This window comes from Hakea prostrata, chromosome 8, assembly GCF_041222555.1.
Source record: "Hakea prostrata isolate BN-2017 chromosome 8, UWA_Hpros_2, whole genome shotgun sequence".
In the NCBI taxonomy this organism is placed as follows: domain Eukaryota; kingdom Viridiplantae; phylum Streptophyta; class Magnoliopsida; order Proteales; family Proteaceae; genus Hakea; species Hakea prostrata.
Window position 1 is genome coordinate 26,303,274 of NC_142607.1, and position 23,506 is coordinate 26,326,779.

The 23,506-nt window shown below is 41.9% G+C and overlaps 1 protein-coding gene across 2 annotated transcripts in view; it reads right to left on the bottom strand.

Annotated features, from left to right (window-relative positions):
- LOC149007470 (uncharacterized) overlaps positions 1-23,506 on the bottom strand; it is a 114,859-nt gene that overhangs the window by 26,431 nt on the left and 64,922 nt on the right. For both annotated transcript variants that reach the window (XM_089164538.1, XM_089164537.1), the window contains exons 16-17: positions 17,214-17,358; positions 16,980-17,072 (exon numbers count right to left, since the gene is read on the bottom strand). In XM_089164538.1, the coding sequence (XP_089020664.1) occupies positions 16,980-17,072; positions 17,214-17,358 (238 nt within the window). The remainder of the gene's footprint in view (positions 1-16,979; positions 17,073-17,213; positions 17,359-23,506) is intronic.

Genomic DNA, 23,506 nt, shown 5'->3' on the forward strand with positions numbered 1-23,506 from the left:
ACGGTGAAGGAAATAGGATCTAATAAGTGGTTAATAAGCGGGCCCATTTCGGAGCCATAGTAGCGGGTCCCACGCCTTCTCGATGCCAATCTCGCCTTTCTTCTTCGATCAGAAAGAAGATCTTAGCCCTTCCCCTGGGACAAGTAGTTCTGGCCAAGTCTTTCTACCTGCTCCTTATCCAAGAAAGTACCCACTCGCTGATCAACGGAGGGGTTGCCATCTTATCACTCTCTGGGCTATTCCCTAAGACAGTGATGGGACCGGTGCAACTAGACGCAGGTATGTCATTTTTCACTTATGTTTAGAAGTAAGATTTTATCCTGGTCTTCCTCTTGCCTTGCCCTAGACTAGGATCCTGCTGAATATGGAGTATTCTCGCATGGTGTGGTCACTTCTCTCTTAGTGGACTAGTAGAATACATCGGCTAAACGCCTTCTCGAGAGAGAGTTGGTCATAGAACGAGCTCCACCTTTCCACTAGCTGGCTTCTTTCCACTCCATAGTCTCATTTAACCTTAGCAGCAGCAAAGCATACTTAGCTATCCCTACCTTGCAAAAGCAAGTTAGCTACAACTGAGCCGCCTTACTCAGGGAGTAAGCAAGTAAACTACCAGTCCTACGATCCACGGTTTACACGGCCTAAGCAACTACTGAAACAAGAGTGCCCTACCCGGATACGGGCTAAGCTCACTCCTTTACCCGATAGCTCCCTTCACTGCCTTCACTGCTACCTTCCTAGCTCCAGTTTGACATTCGCTACGAACTCATAACTCGAAGCCAGAAGCACACAAAAGCGTAGGGGGGGAGAAGCATATGAGGGAGTGAGCGGAAAGAAGGAAGAGAAAGGGCGGGGAAGAAGCCCGTAATCTGGCAGTAATCAAGACGGAGTACGGTTAAGCATGCTAAAGTCCGTTTATTTGGGAGCGGACGGAGGTAACAACGGTAAATGAAGCAAGGGAAGGGGGTTCCCCCTAGACAAAGAATGAATTCCATATTTCATTTTCATAAAGCGAGTGATGTGACCCGGGCACGAGGGAAGAGCTCCTCCTTTGTACTCCAAAGTAAGGAAAGAAAGAAGAAAGAGAATTTTCAAGTGGGTAACTAGCTTCAAAGTATTGATTGTTCTTGGGAAAAAAAGGTGAACGTTCACCAATGCGCGCTTTGATTGGTGATTGCCTCAGATGCATGTTAAAAGCATATAACTAGAGAGCGAACTCGACATTGATGGCGCCGGTACATAAGAAAAGTATACCTAGGCATTCCACTTCCCGGTTATTTTCCCAAACCAATGAGTCATTCTAGCCGACTCTTCTTATTCTTATACGAAATACAGGAATGGGTTGCGGTTGAGTTGGTCCTATTAATTGCATTTATCGAAGGAGAAAGAGACTGGATTGCAAATTTAACCATCCAACGGTTTGGTTAAAAATCCCATCTCCGGGAATCCTAGCCAACACCTGCATCAACTAGTCATGAACCGGTTTTAGCAACCGCTGATTGATATAATTACCAATGGCTACTTTGTGCTCCTCTTGCCCCCGCCCTCAATCGTGCAAGCTCAGACAAAGCCGGAGCCGGTTCTTGCCCGAAGTGAATTGATGCTTTTGTTCCTACTGCTGAGGTAAGTTCAGCCACGGGCTCGACTCCAATTAAGGTAAGGTGGATCGAAGACGGGACCGAGACAGGGGTATGGATGGGAATCTTCTAGATAGGCATCCGAAGGCGATATAAGATCGGGGTTGTCTTCTAGCATAGATCCACATGACGGGTTCCCACTTGGCATGAAGACCTTTGGTGGTCCGGTTTCACTTTGTCCCACTCTGTGGTGCAAGCCCAAGGAGAGAGCAAAAGACCGGGTAGCCGGGGAGGCCCACAGAACTTCTTCATTCTCTTCTATGCGAACAAGAGGAAAGAGGCCTTAGCAGTCACTCCACTTGTTTGATCAAGAAGCCACCCATGGTCTCGGGCAAGAAAGACACCAGCCGCCAAAGGCTCAGTCCGAGGGACAAGCGGGGCTCGACAAACCCTTGATCCTAACCCTCGGATGGCTCGATTACAGCTGGAAAGTCTAGAACAGAACATCATTCTAGATATGCTATTGTTGGCATTGGCACCCTTGGGGGCCTGGTAGATCTAAACCACTTACTGTAAACAAACTCTCTCCTCTACTTTGGGACTACGGGAAGAGGCACCTCACCTAGGGGCGAAAGCCCAAAAACGGAGAAAGAAAGTAGACGGAAGGGAAGCTTGGCTTGCACGCCTTGGCGCTGGCGCTGGATCCCTATCCTCACAAAGAGGAAGTTCTTAGAAAGAAGGCAAAGAGGTTGCCCCGAAGAGCTGGTCGATAGTCTTCAAACGAACTCGGTTCCCCAATCTCGGACACAACACTGTGAGAGTGACACAACGTCTGCAAGGTGTCAGCCTGCATATACTTCTGATTAGACTTCTTGATCCGCCTTCTGAGACTTGGCTGATTTTCAGTTGTGATGTCTTCCATTGGTAGTGGTATCTTCTCTGTATTATCTCGCAACTTTGTTCGTGCGCTACTCTCTCCACTTCTTGGAGAGGGCTTTTCCTGGCTTATGGGCCTTGTACTTTGAACCTCGCGAACACCTGTCTTCTATCAAATGGTGCTCAAAGAATTGCCAGTTCGTGGACTCTATTTTGGCAACTCTATTGGTCCCGAGTCTCGCCCGACAGAAACCTCCATCTCTGGTAACTGTGCTCGCATACTCGTGTATAAACTCTCCGACATGGTTATCAAAGCGTCCACCTAGGCGCGCCTAGGCGGCAAAGTGGTTTTTGAACCGCTTAAATTGTGACCGCTTAACTAACGGGCTGATTTCTTGCTGCTTTTTTGCTTAGCCACTACCGCTTTGCCGCCTAGATGCTAAAGCAACCACTTTTTTTACATTTTGTAATTTGTGCATATTATTTTTTCTTTTCTTTTTTTAATCATAATTTATTCTACAATGCCATATATAAATTTAAATATGTGAGCCATTTCGAAATCGAGGCCCAAAGTGTCTGTCAGCAACAGAATGTGAAGCATGACCCATATTCAATGATTACTGATATAGTACATACTACTTTTCTTTCATTTTCATTTTTCACATTTATTACTGATATAGTACATACTACATAATTATTGTTATGAATCTTATGATGCTTGATGAGATGAAGTTATGTTTTTATTCTTTTTTTGGATAATTTTTCATAATTGTGATTCTTGAATGTTTTTTTATTTTTATTTTTATGAATGTGATTGTTGAATGTTTGTTTAGTACTTTAGTTTACTATAAAAAGTATTTGTATTAAAAAGTAGTTTAAAAGTAGTTACATTAAAAATATTGACTAAACCGCTTTGGTCGCTTTATTGCCACCTAAGCGCTGCTTAGTCGCCTACTCGCCAAGATGGGGCCCCAATCGCTTTGGTCGCTTTGCCGCTTTAATAATCATGCTCTCCGAGTCGAGGCAAGACTACATTCTCGGCAGACCACCATGATGATGCATCATCAAAGACAACATGCAGTGAGACGTATGCTTTATTGCTGGTGGGATCAACGCATCTCCACCCTTTCTTCTGCCTATTGTACCCAGTAAAGATACACCGTATTGCCATCTTTTCTTTTCCAACTTTGTCCTCAACTGGCCCGGATGCACATTCTTCGCATTCATCATGCGGTTTCGCCAAGATGTCGATTCTTCCTCTCCTCTACTGGGATTGACTCGTAATGAGGGGTTATGGTCTTTAGGCTCGCCTGCAATAGTACTTCTAAACCACACTTGCTGCCTACACTGGAAAGAGACAGAGTCTACGGAACTAGGTACAGAGAGCAATGAGCGACAGCGTTAACAGAGTTAGGGAGTTCGTTAATTATAATTATACCGAATCATCCCACAAGTTGTATTATCTCTTCTAGTCAAAATACTATTCGAAAGCATATTAAGAAAGACAAGCCATGAATCAGTCAGTCGATAAGGGGCTAGTCCTATATCCCCGTTCAACTCCCCGAGAGTAGGCCTCCCCGGCGGATATCTTAGATTGGAAAGAGATGGCAAAGGGCTTAAGCAAGCGCGCAGCTCAGGTGAAAGGCTCTCCCCGGATTGGCCAAGTTGGGGTTCCGGTTCCTCTAATAGAGGCGGATGAGAAAGGCCCCCCCCTTTGGGACACTTTTTATCTTAGATGAGAATCTTAAGTAACTCAGCGCTTCAAAGACAAGAGTCACGAAGCTTTCATACGGCGTCAGTCATCGGTTCAATTCCGGGAGGGGCCTTTTTTTCGGTATGCCGCTCCGTGAGCAAGGAGCGAATGAACATCAATCTTCATATCAACATAGGAATATCTTTCGCCCGTGATCTCCTCATCTTCCTATTTATAGGCCGGGGGTCACTTCGGCGTTTCCAATTTCCCATAGAATCTCCGGGGCAAAAAATTTCACATTTATCGCCCTCGATGATCGGGAAGACGTTATACGGGACTTCTATGACCAAGTCTCCATAAACATGGGGCAACCTGGTCTACAGTTGCCGCCAACATGGACATCGGTAAGAAAGGTTGCCAACCATGTCCGGCATCTTGATGGGCCCCCAAAAGGCCTCCCATTTCTCATGTCATCTATCTCAGAAATGAGCTCGCACGTCCAGACTACAACACGGGTTGTACATGGCAGGAATTTTTGGATGAGTTCCATTTGATTGCATGGAGCCCCCTGGAGCCATTTGCTATTCTCCCATGGATTCCTATACAACAACAACAACAACAATAAGCCTTTTCCCAACTAAATGGGGTCGGCTACATGGATTCTTGCCCTCCAATCGGTTCTGTTCAAGGCCATGCTAGATACAAGGCCTAAGCTATACATATCCTTTCTCACCACTTCTCCTAAGGTTATCTTAGGTCTACCCCTAGCTCTTCTAGTTCCTTCAATATGGATTATATCACTTCTCCGAACAGGAGCATTTATAGGTCTCCGTTGAACGTGGCCGTGCCACCTCAAACGACTTTCTCTAAGCTTATCACTTATAGGAGCAACTCCCAGACCAACTCTAATATGATCGTTCTTATCTTATCCATCCTAGTTTTGCCACTCATCCATCTTAGCATCCTCATTTCGCTACACCGAGTTTATCTATATGATTCTTCTTAACAGCCCAACACTCGCACCGTACATCATAGCTGGTCGGACAACAGTCCTATAAAATTTTCCTTTAAGCTTTAATGGAATACGCCGATCACATAAGACCCCGGATGCACCTCTCCACTTCATCCACCCTATTTTAATTCTTTGGGAAACCTCATCTTCTAAATCACCTCTTTTACTTATGATTGAACCTAGGTACCTAAAACAATCACTCCGAGGAATCTCTTTATCGTCAAGTATCACCACTTCATCATCTCGCCCGATCATGACTAAAGTTACAAACTAGATATTCTGTCTTCGATCTACTAAGTTTAAAGCCTTTTGATTCCAAAGCTACTCTCCATAATTCTAATTTGGTATTAATCCCCACTTGGGTCTCATCAATCAACACAATATCATCCGCAAAAAGCATACACCAGGGGGCCTCATCTTGAATGTCTTTGGTTAATTCATCCATTACCAGTGCAAATAGATATGGGCTTAAAGTTGACCCTTGATGTAGCCCAACCGTATCGGAATTCATTACTTTGTCCCCCCACTGCTCTAACACTAGTCACCGAACCATCATACATATCCTTAACTATATCTACATATTTACTTGCAACACTTCTTTCTCTAGTACTTGCCAAATTAACGCTCTAGGGACTCTATCATAAGCTTTTTCTAGATCAATAAATACCATATGAAGGTCTTTCCTACATTCTCTATACCTTTCCATAAGTCTCCTAATTAAGTAAATAGCCTCCGTTGTAGATCTTCCCGCATAAACCCAAATTGGTTCTCCGTAACTATAGTTAAGTGTCTCAACCGGGTTTCAATTATTCTCTCCCATAATTTCATCGTATGGCTCATCAATTTAATGCCTCTATAGTTATTACAACTTTGAATATCTCCTTTATTTTTGTAAATTGGAACCACAACACTTCTCCTCCAATCATCCGGCATTTTCCCCGTGCTCATAATCTTATTAAACAACTTAGTCAACCAAACTAGTCCATGGGTTCCTAAGCTCTTCCATACTTCAATTGGGATTTCATCGGACCTTGTGTCTTGCCGAGTTTCATCCTCCTTAAAGCCTTTTACTCGGACATCGAAATTCTACGAATATAAGTTCGGACACAGTGCCTTGGTGAAAAGTGTAATCGTCCGAACCATAAGTGCTGAAGAATGCTCATTTAGTAAACTAGAGAAATAGGTTTCCATCTTTTCTTAATATCCTCCTCACAAACTAATACTTTACCATCTCCATTTTTAATACATCTAACATGGTCAAGATCTCTACTCTTCCTATCCCTCATCTTAGCTATCTTATAAATAGATTTTCCCCTTCCTTTGTGCCCAACATTGTATAACTCTTCATACTTCCTTCCCTTGCTTCCCAATTTTCTTAGCTTCATTTCTATCTAACCTATACCTTTGAAGATCCTCAACATCCTTAGTTCTTTGCCATGTCTTAAAACTAGCTTTTTATTCCTAATGGCAGCTGAACCTCACTATCCCACCACCACGCTCTCTATAAGAATGGATCTTCCTTTGATTCACCTAGAACATCTTTAGCCACTTTCTTAATACACATAGCCATCTCATTCCACATTGCATTGGTATCCCCTTTAAAATCCCATTTCCTTGTTTGACTACTTCATTAACGAAGGATTTAGAGTACTCTCCTTTCAAATTCCACCATCTATTCGGGATAGTTTACCTTGGACCTTTTATATGTTCTGGGACTAAGCACATATCCAAGACCACAAGTCTATGTTGTGCGTTAAGCTTTCCCCGTATCACCTTGCAATCCTTGCACAACAATCTATCATCCTTCTAGTTAGAAGAAATCTATTTGGCTCTATGCTGTCCACTTTTGAAAGTAATTAAATGCTCATCTCTCTTTTGAAGTAAGTATTTATAATAGATAGATCAAAAGCAGTAGCAAAATCCAAAATTGAAATCCCTCGCCATTCCTTCTCCAAAACCATAACCTCCATGAACACTCTCATATCCTCTTTGATCTTTCCAATATGTCCATTAAATCACCTCCTATGATAATCTTTTCTCCTTGACAATTCCTTGCAGTAATCCACCCATATTTTCCCAAAATTCTAGCTTTAGACTTCATCTAGTCCTACTGAGGTCATATCACAAATTATATTTACGAACTCTTTCATTACAAGCTTGAAGCAATAACCTATCACCCACTCTTTAACATCCACCACATCATTTTTAAATCTTATCCACTATTATACCCACTCCATTTTTATTTTTTCTCCCAATACCAAAGTTTAAAGTCACCAACTCTTGGCTTACCCCTCCATCTAGTCTCTTGAATGCAAGCACATTAATCCTCTCCCTCATAACATCTATCAATTCTAAGCCTACCATAGAGACCATGTTCCAAGATCCAATCTAATCCTACGCTATGCTATGGACTAGCTCTTCCCCCACTCTCCACGGCGCGGAACCCTCCTACTATCACCGCATCCGGGCGCCGATCGACCCGCCACAGGGACGCCCTACTAACCCTTGCCCATTATCACTACACCCGGGCCATAGTGTAGCCTCGCTCTTTTGTCGGGAACGCCCTAGCATAGCTTTATCATATAAGGTCGAATCCATGAAAAAGGTTTGGCTAGATTTTTTCCGGTGCCGGCTGCCGACCTGACGCACCAACCCTCCTCCTTTACCCGGGCTTGGGACCGGCAGCAAAACACTGGGGGAGTTTCTCCCATGGATTCCTATGAATATAAAAAACTTGTATTTCTCATTCACAAATCCATCTTTGTCTATGCTGCTAACTCTCGGTTTGGTCCTACTTCGGTTCATTTTGTTACTAAAAGGAGGAGGAAAGTCAGTACCAAATGCTTGGCAATCCTTGGTAGAGCTTATTTATGATTTCGTGCCAAACCCGGTAAAGGAACAAATAGGTGGTCTTTCCGGGAATGTTAAGCAAAAGTTTTTCCCTTGCATCTCGGTCACTTTTACTTTTTCGTTATTTCGTAATCCCCAGGGTGTGATACCACCACCAATCAGGCCCGACGAGTAGTCCACTGAGCTGCATCCCCACTCACCTGGTCCATGCACATCGCTCTCTCTAGGAGGTTGGCTGCCTATCCTAGATCTTCCCATTTCCAAGAAGATCCCGGGCTCGATCCGGTTTAGTATCAAGGTGATTCTATTTCCGTTTCTATATATATGGGTCCGTGCAGTATTTCCACGATATTGTTATGATCAATCAATGGGACTTGGCCGGAAAGTGTTCTTGCCTCTATCATTAGCTTGGGTAGTCCCCGTTTCTGGTGTTTCAGTCACCTTTCAATGGCTCCCTTAATGTATGTGCCAGGAAGTGTATGAAGAAGCGGGCTACTCCCCGAAAATGCCCCACCCGTAGGTTTGTCGTTGGGGCCTTGCAGCAAAGAAGTCCGTCCTTCCACCCAACTCGATTTTCACTTGGGAGGACATGCAGAACCATAGTTTAAGTCCCATTTCTCGAGGTCTCGAGGACAAATCCTGGTGTGCCCATGGTAGACTTGGCCCAACACAGCAACTTGGAGGACAGCAAGTGATTGAAAACAGTGGCAAGCGAAGAAGAATGATTGGGGCAGGTGCGACCAGTGTGACCAAACTCCTCACACTATTGGCATTGAATAGGAGCTGTGCCAAGAATACCAGAAGAGTCGAAGACTCCCAAGACCCTATGGGCTGCCTTTACTCGACTCTCTATCAAAGATTCATGAGATAGGAAGATGACAGGAAGGTCAAGCCTGTGTCCTAGTTGAGGCTTGAAAACAGTATTTGATTAGGATAGACCTTTTCCGTGCAGTACCACACAATGAAGTGATGGCACAACGAGAATAGAGGCCAAGAAGAAAGATATCCTAGAGGTTGCCCGGTGGCAAACCGAACAAGCCGAGAATCGCTAGGATACTTGTCCTTATTTGTCGGTGCCTGGAATACATTGACTCCAAGACCAGAATGGACCTAAGCGGAAGCAGTGGTCTTCAGGGATTCTCTTCCCTCACCGGGTCCGATTTGCCTATAATGTTAATAACAAGTTATTTTCAGGTCAGGATCTCGATTTCTTCGAGAAGGCCATAGTGCCTACCTGGCCTAATCATCGGCAACTCGGTTTACCCCTTGTTTGTTGGAGACTAGGTCAAGTGATTGAGGGAGGAGGCAAGAGGAGGATCTTTGCCATAGGTAACTATGTAAACCAGAGGTAATTGTCTCCAGTTCATGACTGGTTGGCACAGGTTCTTAGAAAGATACCCATGGATGGAACCTTTCATCAGACCCGGCCTTTGGATTACCTAGTTGGCCAAAAGATGTGCTATTCCTTCGATCTAAAGTAGGCCACTGATAGATGGCCTTTAGTCTTTATGTTCGAAGTAATGGCTCACCTTTTAGATAGACCCTTTGCCTCAGCCGTTGTAAATTCAGCTTTAGCATGTAATGTCTTTGAGGTTCCCTTTGTTAAACGGAAGTTATCTCAGATATCGTTTGTGGCTGGTCAACCGCGTAGCTATTTGTCCTCATGGCCTCTCTTTGCACTTACCCACCATATCAATATATGGTGGTGTGCAGAACAGGTCAGATCGGGTGAGAAGTTTACTAAATACGCGGTTCTTGGCGACGATGTTGTCAAGGCCGACCAGGAAGTCGCAAGGGGGAACAATCCTTGGATCAATTAAGGGTTCCAATTCTATTATCAAAAATCCTGAATTTCCAATAATGGTTCAGTTGAGTCTGCAAACAAAGAACTTTAGGGTCCATGAATTGAGAGTGGACCTTAAACCTATATCTATTAAAGCTTCATAAAATGGGTACCATCCTTATGGGTGGTTGATGGCAATGTTTGCTCGATACCTTATACGACGCTTTAGCACATTATGTCGTATTGGAGGTGCTGGATACAGGGTTCTTTCTAGGCTTGACCTTTGTCGTTCACTTAGGTTTGAAAGAGTGAGGGCAATGGCCACTAAAATGCGCCTGCCAAAGCAAGCAATGGAGCTTTGGTTAGGTTGTAGTCTTCCCTTAAATCCGTATCTACGAGGTCATATCATATCAGTTCTTCGTAACGAAATGAAGCCTCGGGATCTACGTCTTACCCCAGACGAGTTGTTTGTCACTGAGAAAGTCCAAGATTTTCTTGAGTGGTCACCTCTTCATTCATGGGTAAGGGATTGGCTTAAGTACTGCCATTGGTATTATAGTTTAGCTTTGTCACCTGATGTCCGGATCGAGGATTTCTTTGATGCTCCCATTCTCACTTCCCATTGGAATATTAGACGGACTGACCCTCAGTTGGTCCGATTTGGTCTAATGCGGAATATTTATGATATGGTAGCGTTGAAGGGAGTGGACTTCAAGGTACCTATACTTGAACCCCTCCGGGCGCAAGCTTAGACCCTTGGTGGAGTCTCAGTTAATTCTTTCTTGGTGCAGCCCTTTGGTCTTAACCAGCCAAGGGCCGTCAAAGGTGTGGTCTATCCATCTGTCACTCTTTTTGAGGGTAGACCAATGGACCCATCTCTGATTAGGACCATAAACTATAAGACTTTAGGCGTCATAGACCCCGATTAAAAGACTAACTACCATAAAAAAGTGGAAGTCACGGGCCCATGAAAACCGCAAAGCTTCATTGCTAGAGAATTATTTCAATTGACGAGCTTTCGGCATTTGTGAGTGCAGAGCATCCTTCAACCCCGGTGTGCGTTCCGGTGAAGATCGCGGATAGAAAGGCGGGTTCCAGGTATAGGGGCACCAACGTAAACTGCATGGGCAGATAGCTCATACAACCAACGCCAACACGCGTCCCACCCTTCATGAGATGGTCCAACCTTTGAACCAAGGAACACAATTCTCTTAGTCCAATGGTAAAGACCAATGACTAGTTAACCGACTCCTGGTCGACATGAGGAAGACAACTATTCTTTTGGTAAGGTGGACGAGAAGAGCGAGTCTCTGTCTAACTACTCTAACCAGGAGGGGGATGATAGGTGACAGGCCAATAGGAAGCTTGCTATGGTCTAGTCCGGACGGACCGAGGAAGCGCGATGGATATGTTATCAGCCAATGCATCTTCTTGCTACCTAATTTTTACAATACCGATGTCGATAATTTGACTTTGGGCACAGACAACTATCAGTTATTTGCTTGCTTCCGTGTAAACTCACGGAATAGCCTTCGTACTTTATTTTAATGAACCTGTCTTTATTCTTAAAATGATGGTGAGCTGTATTCCAAGTGAGAAGAATTCCGTAGGTAGCTTTCCCAGTGAAAGAGAGCCCTCATGAAAGACGAGTCCTGTTCGTCTAACAGTTTCACCAGCCAGGAAGGATTGCAAGCAGGCTGAGAGGCAAGTGTAGCTAGTTTTGATTGAGCTCCTGACCTTTGACTAACCTGATTACAACTCAAAATTACCAATACAACTCCGTTGGCTGCCTTCAACTCACAATCAATTTTATTAATCATCAAAACTTGCAGATTACAATTGTAGCCCTTTGAATGAAATCACACTAGGACTCTTAACTTGCAAGACAACTCAAACTCAAACTCCTAATATACTAAAGACTTTAACTGACATGGGGAACTTTCATATCCCACTCTACAAGAATCCCAATAAAATTCCTAGAGAAGACACAGAATCCTAGCAAAAAGTAGGACAAAACTAGAGGACTCCTTCACAACTTAGGAATCCTACCCTTACAAGGATTCTTTAATAACTTAACAAATATGGACTCAAATTAGAAAACAAGAGTAGAATCTAGGGTCACACAAACATACTAGACCCAAGTAAATCCTAATTGGACCCAACAGAAAAAGTGCAAAATTACCAATACAAGGATCGCAAAAATAGGACTACCGTAGAGTTTGAGGAAACAACCGCAGGCCCTGTTTGACATAGGCTACACAGCAGTAGAACTACCACACGCACTTGGGATTGCTGATGAAACAATCCAAGTCAAAAAATAACTTTTACCAGCAACCCCAACTGTTTGACATAGGCTACACAGCAGTAGAACTACCACACGCACTTGGGATTGCTGATGAAACAATCAACAACAACAACAACAACAACAACAATAAGCCTTGTCCCAACTAAATGGGGTCGGCTACATGGATTCTTGCCCTCCAATCAGTTCTGTTCGAGGCCATGCTAGATACAAGGCATAAGCTATACATATCCTTGCTCACCACCTCTCCTAAGGTTATCTTAGGTCTACCCCTAGCTCTTCTAGTTCCTTCAATATGGATTATATCACTTCTCCGAACAGGAGCATTTATAGGTCTCCGTTGAACGTTGCCATGCCACCTCAAACGACTTTCTCTAAGCTTATCACTTATGGGAGCAACTCCCAGACCAACTCTAATATGATCGTTTCTTATCTTATCCATCCTAGTTTTGCCACTCATCCATCTTAGCATCCTCATTTTTGCTACACTGAGTTTATATATATAATTCTTTTTAACAGCCCAACATTCTGCACCATACATCATAGCTGGTCGAACAACGGTCCTATAAAATTTTCCTTTAAGCTTTAATGGAATACGCCGATCACATAAGACCCCGGACGCACCTCTCCACTAATAACTTTTACCAGCAACCCCAACTAATATTGTAATACCTTACTGAGACCCAAACCCAATAACATGTTGTAGGGCCCGAGCCCAAGAAGACAAGCATAAATATGTTGTGGTCCATCCAAGTGGACAACTTAGTCTTGGAATCCCAACTGCCGGAAGTGGAGGAAGAAGACCTTACCAAAGGTGCTGTTTTTTTATTTACACAGAGGGTTTGGGGATATATATAGCATATTTCCAAAGAATACACCTCCATGAGAGACTCAAGACTCTCAACTAGGTGAATTAATTTAATTAAATTGCTTTGGCTAGTCCCGATCAGCACTCTAGGATAGATTAGAGTAAGCCCTGGGTGGAACTGAGTCTTGAATCCCTCATAAGAGATGACCTCTTTTCAGCTTAGAAAGCAATGCAAAAGAATCAAATCAAATCAATTGGTTTAAATTTGTGGAGTTGTGGCCAACACGAGGTTCAATATGCTGTCAGGAAAAGAGGTGGTCAAATGGGGGCAGCTGATTGCCAATCGACTGCCTAGTAACCTGGATGATCGGAATTTATGCGTGACAGACCACTGACAATGACCCTTATGCCCCTGACCACTACCCTAAAACCCTATTGTAAACCCATAGTGCATTTTTAGAAACATTTGAGACCGGAGAAAGGAGCAAGGGGGCTGGAATCCACCATTGGAGCACCAAAACTGCTGGGAACTTTGCAATACACCTTCAAATCAGGGATAACTCTCAGCCCTCTACCTCCAAATATAACTTTCATTAAGTTTTGTAAAGATTAGTAATGTTGTCAGATGGATTGGGAGTTATAAGGGAGAATCAATAGAGGGGTTCTGGAATCTGCATAAGGCTGGGTAATATCTTCACTAAGAGAAGCCCAAAGATCCACCAAATGCTGTAGTAACAGCAACAATGGATTATAACCATGCTTAGGAGAATGATGTAGGAATCATGAATACATTAGGTAAGTTAATATAATCAAATACAATTAATGGAGCAAAAACACTGGGGAAACCTATGGATTAATGAATTAATGCAGGGGAAGACCTATTCGGATCTGGAGGGGAAAACCCCAAATTCCCACATTGATAATAAAAAGCACCCCAGGCGGTTGATTGGCTAATCAACCAGCTAGTGTTGTTCAACCAGAACAAGGCCAGATACAAGGGAATGAACCTAGACAAGTTTACTAACCAGTGATTGTCGTTTTTGGGAGATTACTTAACAGATTGGGAGGATACCTCCAGGGGTTTGCCCTTCAATTTGCACGAGTTCTACACTACAAGGTGAGGGGAAAATTGGATGCTAGATTCTAGGATGCATACGTTTATTCATGCATTCATTGTTATGGTTGAAATATGTTTGTGTTATGCATTTTAATATTTGTTAACATGTCATGCATTCATTTGGGGATTTATATAAGGGTGGTTTGAGAAGTTGATATCTTCTTGGAATTTATGTTTTATGCTTGGATGCGATATTGATTTAAACGATATTGTATGTTGGGTTAACAGATTTCACATGAAGGAGATACGGAACTCTACTTTGTTGTGGGCAATGCCACAGCCTCCACACTATCATGCACATTAGCATGCTCATGAGCAGCACGTAGTATGCATGGCTAGGAAGTCCCCAAAGTGCTACTCCCCTACTAATAGGGGCATTGAGGTTGGGGCAACCGCAGTGTGGATTCCCTTTTCAATACTAGTGAGGATATTGAAAAATGGAAGAGTGATGTGGGTGGGTGTTGTTGTTTCAGGTGTTGCTTGTGGGTTTCCCAAAGCATGGACTGAATATGTAAGGGGCCACAAGGTAACAACGGCATACCATTCATGGCAAACCGAGGGACTTCCCCAACATGCGAGGGGACTAGGGGGAGGGTCCCAAGGAACATCAACAGGGCTGTTGGGGTGCTAACCCAAGACAAGAAAGGGATAGTGGCCCCTAGCTTTGAGTAGCACAATGAGTAGATGACTATTGCATGGTAACAAAAGACCCTTAACACGTGCTAGCCCTAGACCAATGGCTGATTTACTCTCCACTTTTATGAAAGAGAATTTGAACTGAAAACTCCTAGCCAGGTTTTGGTGTGGAGTGATGACCTAAACCTTACCCTCGGTCAATGAGATGATGAGTGGACACCCACTCATGGGGCTGGTACTCATTAAAGGCATATCCACTAAGTTGCGGAATAACATATTGATGCATTTAAATTGTAATTGCATATAGGTGACAATTCTCATATGCATTATGATGTTTGTGTTTCCCCTAACCAGTTTGGTGGAACTGATCCCTGTGGGAGTTCTTTTAGATATGGTATAGGATCTGAGATGCTCGTTGAGCAGGGGACACTTTCAAATGATATATTTGGTGATTCTGAGGCTGTTGAGTCTGTTGATACCGGGCACAATGCCATGTGTGCTTGCTATGCACGTGTATCCACAGAGCAGTCTTATGGGCAAGTATTTAGCGAGGTGACAGTATTAGTAGTTGATTTGCTTTCAGATGTGATAGAGAAAAACTCAGGGAATACTGTAATTAAACTTATTTTTAATCCAATTTAAGGACTTCAGTATTGTAATTGCTCTTCACTTTTATCAGTATCTCATATTGAAATTCCCCAACTTTTTAAATTATGTGTTGCCTGTGATTTGAGTTATGAATTGATGTATGGTTATACTACCACACAGTGGTCCAAGAGGGGCCTGATACAGGAGCACCTCAGGTTTTCAGATGGAGATCCATAAAGCCCAGGGTGCAGTACTGGGATGTGACAAATATTATACAAAATATTTGACCAAGGCTTGAGGTAGACCAAAACAGAGTAATCTAACCCAAAGTACCTTGTTAGACAGCAGTAAAAAACTGAAAACAGAATGAAGACGGCGAGACATGAGAGAGGGACAAATGGAGAAGTGCAAAGAGTGAAGGCTTGAAAGGTTGCGGCCCTCCCCTTCATGCAGAGAATAAATAGCCATTACAGTCAAGCTAGATTACATCCCTAGTAATCTAGAAACCTATCTGATGTAGTCTCAAAAGGATGAGGAGCAAGAAACCAAGATCCCTTGATGAACAGCAGTAAAATCACGGTTCACAAATCCTGCAGCTAATGGATTCAAGGCTGTTTTAACTTTTACGTGTTTTGGATCTCTCAGATGGGTGTATAGGGCCTAATGTTAGGGTTGCAGGTATAGGGTTCAAAATAAATAGATCTTAATCTCACTGTTCTCAATTTCAGATTTAGGGTTTTGGGAATTTAGGTTTTGAAGGTTTTAGGGCTTTCAGAATGAAAATAGGATTCGGACTAGATCAAGTGTTAATGGAAGTAGCTCTTCTTCTTTTTTGGGTGGGGTGTTGGTTGCAGATGTGGGTCTAGAAGGAAGTCTAATTCTGTGGGTTGGTTTGAGTGATCTGAGTTTTGGGGAAGAGGGATGGCTGAATGGGATACGGAAGGGGGAAACAACAGGTTGGGATTGGGGGAGGGGAGGTGAAAGGAATGATACAGATTGTTTCTTAGCAGTCTTATAAAGCCTGGGATGGTGGATGTGGGAGTGGAGGCAGACCAGTATTTCTGTTCAAATCTGAGACCCTTAAAAAACTCTACTCGAACACTTGACCTTGCTGCAACAAACTTCTCAATAATTCTATCCTCAAAATTGTGTTGTTAGTTTGTTACAAGCATAGACCGTCAATTTATAGCCTTTATTACCAACTCCTAACAGTAGCCAACATCAAAAACAAAATTCAGTAGGAGGTTTAACTTATATAAGACTTCTACTTATCTCATCCTAGACTGATTCAAATAATAACAATTTAAAAACAGATTTGAACTCCTAACAAACTCCTAGTTACAATTAGGCCTAGCTGGGCTCAAGTAGGTTGGCCAAAATTCCAAAATACACCTGGCATCAAATTATGCTTCTAATGCTGCTTAGTTCTTCTTTCCAGCCCTAGTTCCATAACTGTAGGGTATTTTACACCCTAGAAGCCTGCTGATTCTCTGAGAGAGGATCCTGGAGTGGGCCTAGATCTCTAAAGCATGACATCAGTCAGTCAAACCCGAGATGCTGGTTCAAATCACTTCGACTGACTAAAGCAGAGACTTCATAATAAATACATTAATCAATAGCTGGTTAAGGAAATTAGAACCTAGTTCCCAAGTAGGACCCATATCTGAATCATGCACTCCTATAATTGACTAATAAGTTAGACATACAGACAAAGTTTTGCTATTACATATAAAACCAAACCTGAGAACAAGCTTCCTGGTATCTTCCAACAGCACACAAAAGATGTGTCCCAGACAATGACTTATCTGTTCTCACCATATTGGCTGCAACAACCTAAACCAAACACAATGCCCAGAAAGAAATAACTCAATTTATATCAAGCTGTAAAATGAATAAAACTTCAATTACCACTTAGATAGTGAACTTAAAGCACCAAAGTATTTTGCTATTAGAAATTTAGAATTGAATATTAACCTTAACGGCAAGTTCATGAAGAGAACTTGACACAGCAGAGGAAAGAGCAACTGCACGTAGAGCATTGGCATAGAAATAAGAGTCATCTGGAGGGGTAGAAAGTAGCAAAGAAACTGCAGCTTCAAGGTTCCCCACAGAGACAAGCCTGAAGATTATAAAGCACAATAGAAAGTCATCAAAGAGACTAACATAGTACGGCATTTGAGACTTTGAGTAATCAAAACAGTAATCAAACAAGATCTTTTCACAGAGGATGATTACAGATTTGAATGGTTATCCATAGCACAATGGGAAACAAACAAAGACCTAGAGTGATATCTTAATGGTAACTTTAAATCAATATTATGCTAATAAGGAAATAATTGTAAATTCACAATAGAGTCCAGACTGTAGACCAGAATTGAAATAGGCAGAAGCAAAAAGATTTCCAAGTAAGGATGAGCAATGTACCCTGAGATTCTGATGTAAAATGGAAATTAGTTAATAGAAACAGAAAATAAGTCACTAAAATGGATGTGCTAATGGATAAGGGAAGCGAGAGAACAATAAGAACAACAAAGTAAGACACAGGCATCACATGCCTATGTAGATCCATTATATCAAGCACAATGTTTCTCCATATAGAAGTATGACTTGCAAAAGCATGTAAGTACCTTTATATAGCAAACCTAAAGACACAGATATTGAATACATCAACCAACTACTAGCTACACACAACTGAACTCTAGAAAGGAAAGCTCCTTTGATAATGTAGTCTCTTATTTTTACACTACAGCCCCATTTATTGACATTGATACATTTGTCAAAGATGGTCATTGACTGTTGATCAAAACTGAGATGCTTCGTTCTAAGAAATTAGATACTCCTACAGATCTAAATGTGAAGATTAAGCTAGAAGATGGAGATATACATGCTGATATAGAAAGATATTGAAGACCTGATGGAAAAATTAGATTATCTCAATTTTGACTCAACCTGACATCGCATTTCAGTCAGTTTGGTGAGTCAATTTTGTCTGCTCCTGCCTCCTAGGAAATCTAATGAGATGCGGTTCAACGGATATTCAGGTATCTTAAGCAAAGTTTAAAATCTAGTCTCATCGGCCGAGATATCGAGATTCCCCTGAAATTATGGCCAAACATTGTACAGTGGACTATTTCAGTGGGTGTTAGGTGGTTTTGGATCTGATTTTTGCTGTATAGCTTAATTTGAAGCCACAATGGCAATATTATTTTGCACATGCCAGCTAATATGCAAAGGATGTAAACATGGATATACAAGAGAACATTGAAGGTTGCATTAAAATGCAAGAACTTTAAGAAGCAGTCAAATCTCAATTACAAGAAAAGGGCGGACTCGGTGCCAAACGCTTCCACACTTGTAGAGTTGTCCGGGGGGAGGGGGCAATTTTCCTACATAGTCTTAACCCAACAATTTTTGCTGGGAGGTTGTTTCGATTGCCTTGACCTCAGGGCTACAACTATGGTCCACCAACCATTGTGCAAGGCCTGGCCCAAAATCTCAATTACAATTTACAAATTTTTCAATTTAAAATTTACAATTTCAACCCCTTGATAGATATTCTTTAAGTTTCATCAAATTTTCTAAAATTTCACTAAAATATCACCGAGATACCAAGATTTTGTCTAAATTCAATCAGTTGATTGAATCCCATTTCAACCCTTGCTGTCATTCAAAGGTTGCCATGAGAAATTTTGTACATTGATCTTAAGAAGGCTACTTGTTGTGGACGTGCAGGGAGATAATGGTCATAGAAGAGTTGAAGGTTCTCGGGTGGAGAAAGGGCTGGATCGTCAATTGATAGGAGGCCAACCACAGGCTCCTACACTCTAGTTCCTGGTTGCCTTGTATCTTGGAAAAGTAAGAAACACACTGTTGTGGCTGGGTCAAGCGTAGAGTCTAAGCCTAGAGCTATAGCACACGTCACTCATGAGATGATATGGACTAGACAAATGCTGAAACAGCTAGCAATATGAACCAGATCCAGGGCCGAAATAGGGCCTAGGGTTGCTTCCCTAAATCCTTTGGCCCTCTATTACCTATAGGGATATTTTGGTAATTTTGCAATATTTTGGTTGAGTCCACTTAAGGTTTAGTTGGGTTCAGCGTGTTTGTGGGAACCAAATCTACTTTTGTTTTTGAGTTTAAGTCCACATTTGTTAAGTTATTGAAGAATCCTTGTTAGTTTAGGATTCTTAAGCTGAAAAGAAGTTCTCTAGTTTGGTTTTACTTCTTGCAAGGGTAATATGTACTTTTAGATTTCAATTTGGACCTTTCTAGAGTGAGATATGAAAAAATCATTGTCTAAGTGTCCGTTGTCAGAAAGGAGCTTCAATTTGAATTCTTTACTAAATCAGAGTCCTACTGTGAGTTCCTTTTAAAGGATATAAAAAAGCCTCACCATAACATCTTTGAAATTTATGATTAATAAAATTGATTGAGAACTGAAGGAGCATATTGCTGGAGTTGTGGGTTTCCTAAGGGGAAACTTGTGGCAGCCAAGAGAGAAAGGAAATCTGCAAAACTTTGAAGAGAACCTTGAACCCTTTGCATTCCCAAGTACAAGCCCCCACAAAAAACCCAGCCCAGTACCTCTCCTTCTACTCTCTGCAATCCTCCTCTACCCCACCCTAACCCTAATCCCGCATTCCAGCCCTTTTCCCCCCATCGCGATTCTTCCCCAGCACTTCCGCAACCCTCGACAGAAACCCTAGATACCCCCCCCCCCCTAAAACTCCCTATTCCATTAACCCCCTCCCTCCCCCAAACCCAGTTCAACCCTTCAGACCCTGTCTTCTTATTTTCTCTTCCTCTTCTTTATCCTTCTTACCTGCAGCAGGTTAAGAAACCAGAAAACCTAAGAAACAAAATTTACTTAAAACTCTCAAACCTAGAATTCACCAACCCTTTACCCACTCCCCACCCCCTTTAAGAGTCAAGTTCGCTTCTATGTCCCCTAACTTCAATTCCCCATTCCAGCCTTTTCCCTATTTAAAACCCTAGAAAACCCTAGCTACAGCCACTCCATTCAAAACCTAGGAACCTGAACCCTTGTTACACAATGTTTCTCCATAATGAAAAATGATTTGTTAAAGCACGCAAGTGCCTTTAAATAAAAACTCTAAAGACATGGATATTGAATACATCAAACAACTACTAGCTAACGCCCACTGCTACTGAACTGTAGAAAGGAAAGCTCCTTTGACAATGGAGTCTATTATTTTCACACTAGAGCCCCATTTATTAACTTAGATACATTTCTCTAAGAGGGACATAGCCTGTTAGTCAAGATTGAGATGCGTGGATCGAAGCATTTAGATACTCCTACAGATCTGAATGTGAAGCTTATGCCAGATGATGCAGATATCCTTGATGATTTATAAAGATATCAAAGGTGTCACCACCCAACACGAAAGGGCTGAATGATTAACAGTTGATGCACACTTGGATCTCATATTTAGTGACATAATCATATGCATCACATCCACAACGCACTCATAGGCAAGAAAACTAAAAGGAAATTTATAACATAACCAAAATCCATACTCAAGGAGTTGTATAATAATTACCCAATCAACTTAGGTCCTAAAAAGCTACCAAATTACAAACTACTAAAAGAATAAATCAAGCAACACTTAACTATCACTATCCTTAAATAATTCCAAATACTAATCCACTAGATGCGTCCCATAAGTGCACGAGAAACAAGCACATAACAGATCATGGCTTGCTTCCACCTATGCAATGGCAACGACCACCTCTGCTGCTTCACCATCCTGAGCTCTGGTTTGATGGTAACCCCTACACCTATTTCATCATCCAAAAAGGGAGCAATTGCCATAGTTAAAAATCTCATCTCATCTTTCTATCTTGACACTGTCGAGAGTCAAGACTGCCCAGATACAGATACAAGTTTGTACCATGTTTTGATGCCTTGTTTTGGTGGGGTTTAGGTGTTTAATTGGCCTGTTTTTCAGTGCACAACCTAATTTGAGGCCAATAATACAGTGGAAGCGCTATTTTTTCCAAGAACCTATTATAAAGAGGTGTTCTTGATTTGCACAAACCTGCTTGTACGTAGACAAAAATGGAAATTTGGATTGGAACATGCATTTTCATAAATGTAAATATGGATAATGCAAGAGAAGACTAAAATTTTCATTAAAATGCAATAAGTACAAAAACAAATAGAATTCAATATACAAATAGAACTCAATACTTAGTTAAAGGCCTGTTTGGTTACTTGAGTCTGTAGATTTTAAAAATTTAGAGATTTCAAATCTATAGACTTCAAATCTCTAGAGTCATGGTTCATAAAATTAACTGTTTGGTTAGCTTGAATTTTTTGAATGAAATTTGTAGATTTATCCTAAAAAATATTTATTGAATTATGGTTCAAATGTTTAATGTTTTGATAGTAGGGGTGAAATCTCTGGATTTCACCTCATACCCATAAATCTACAGATTCACGCTTTTAGTGTAAAAAGGTGAATCTCTAGATTTCATGAATCTAGGGATTCACACAACCAAATGGGTAAAAATCTGCCAGTTGTGAATACAAAGATTTCAAATCTCTAGATTCACATAACCAAACAGGCCAATAAGGTAGATTAGATGTAAGAAGTCCATAATATACCATCAAAGGAAGACTGAGACCTAGTCTAATAAAAGCTGCTATGTCTACTTGGGTCCATCCCTTGAGTCATGTAGTACTCTGAATCCTATACAAAAGCAGGTGATATCATGGTACACATAAAGTTGTCTATATAGTCCATCACTAAAAGGGTGGCTTCATCAACCTAAGCTAGATATCCTAGCATAGGGAATGTGTCGTCAAGCCATGGACTGTAACCTGATGATGATGGCTGGTCTCTGGTCTGGTCTGATTGTCCTGATGGATATCCAAAGATGGAGTTAGTAAATGACGCACCTGATCCATCCCTATACCCATGTGCAAACATACAACTAGAATCAATACATAACCCCCACCCCCCAACTCCACCATATGCTCCACCATATCCATATCCATAACCCCCGTATGGTGAAGATTCTACACTCTCCATACCATTCAAGCTCATGGATCCCATTGAGCATGCCAAGCAGGCCATGTCCATGTCTGTCAATCCTAGTGGGTTGAACTGGCCACGAGACCCTCTAGAGTAACCCCTAGTCCCAATAGAGAAGGGCACGCTCCTATAATGAGGTATGACACAATGGTGCAAATCTTGGGTGGCATATGTGAGTTGTGTCTCCCATGTGAATCTAATGAGCTCGGTGACTCTAGTAATGGTACTAGATAATGCTTTGGAAGTCCACCGCCACCAACAACACCATCATAAGTTGAACCACCATCAATGCCTATAACACTAGATTATCCCCAATACAAGTCCCAACCTAATTAGGAGGTTGGGTTTTGTTCGGATTCTACCTATATGTAGGAGGCACAAGCTCAACATTGTTGCTTAGGCCCTTGGACCAATCTGCAACGGTACATCCACCAGTTGATCACTCAAAAAGGGCACCAATTGCATCCCAAGCATGTACCTGAACGTCATCAGATATAAAAACTCATTAGTACCAATGTCGACCTCTTGTGCAATAAGTGGCTCAGGCCTCCCTATCCCTCACCCAATCAACAATGTGCTCCTCATCATCAGAATCCGCCTGAAAGAGATTAGCTAGATCAATGATATCCCTTTGCATAGTACAGTCTATACCCATGCGTACATATTCAAATTAGACATTACATATTCAAACTTAACGGCTACTTAACACCGTTAGAAGGAAGGGGGGCAACAATAATTTCGTAAAGAACAGGGTTTTATTAGTAATAAAATCAAACTACAAGGGGGCAACAGTAATTATCCCATATTTTAATTAACATGGGACTCGCATTTTCAACTTTTCCACAAAATCATTTCCTTAACTTTCCTAATACCCCACCCCACTACCAGTGGATCCCACCTTTCTATCTTTCACACTCCTTCACTTGCGAACAAACGGTGTGTTATTGATCAAAGATTATAGGCTTTTGCTTTCAAAAATAAATGATGTAAATCATTTCCAAGGGAAGCACACCGCCTAGGGTTGCTTCCCCAAACCCTATGCCCCCAAACCCACCAGGGTTATTTTGGTCATTTCACTAAGTCCATGTTAGGATGTCATTGGGTCCGTCATATTTTTGGGACCCTATATCAACTTTTATATTGAATTTGACTCCTAATTTTGTAAGTTATTGTAGAGTTCTGAATAGGGTTAGACTCCTAGTCTAT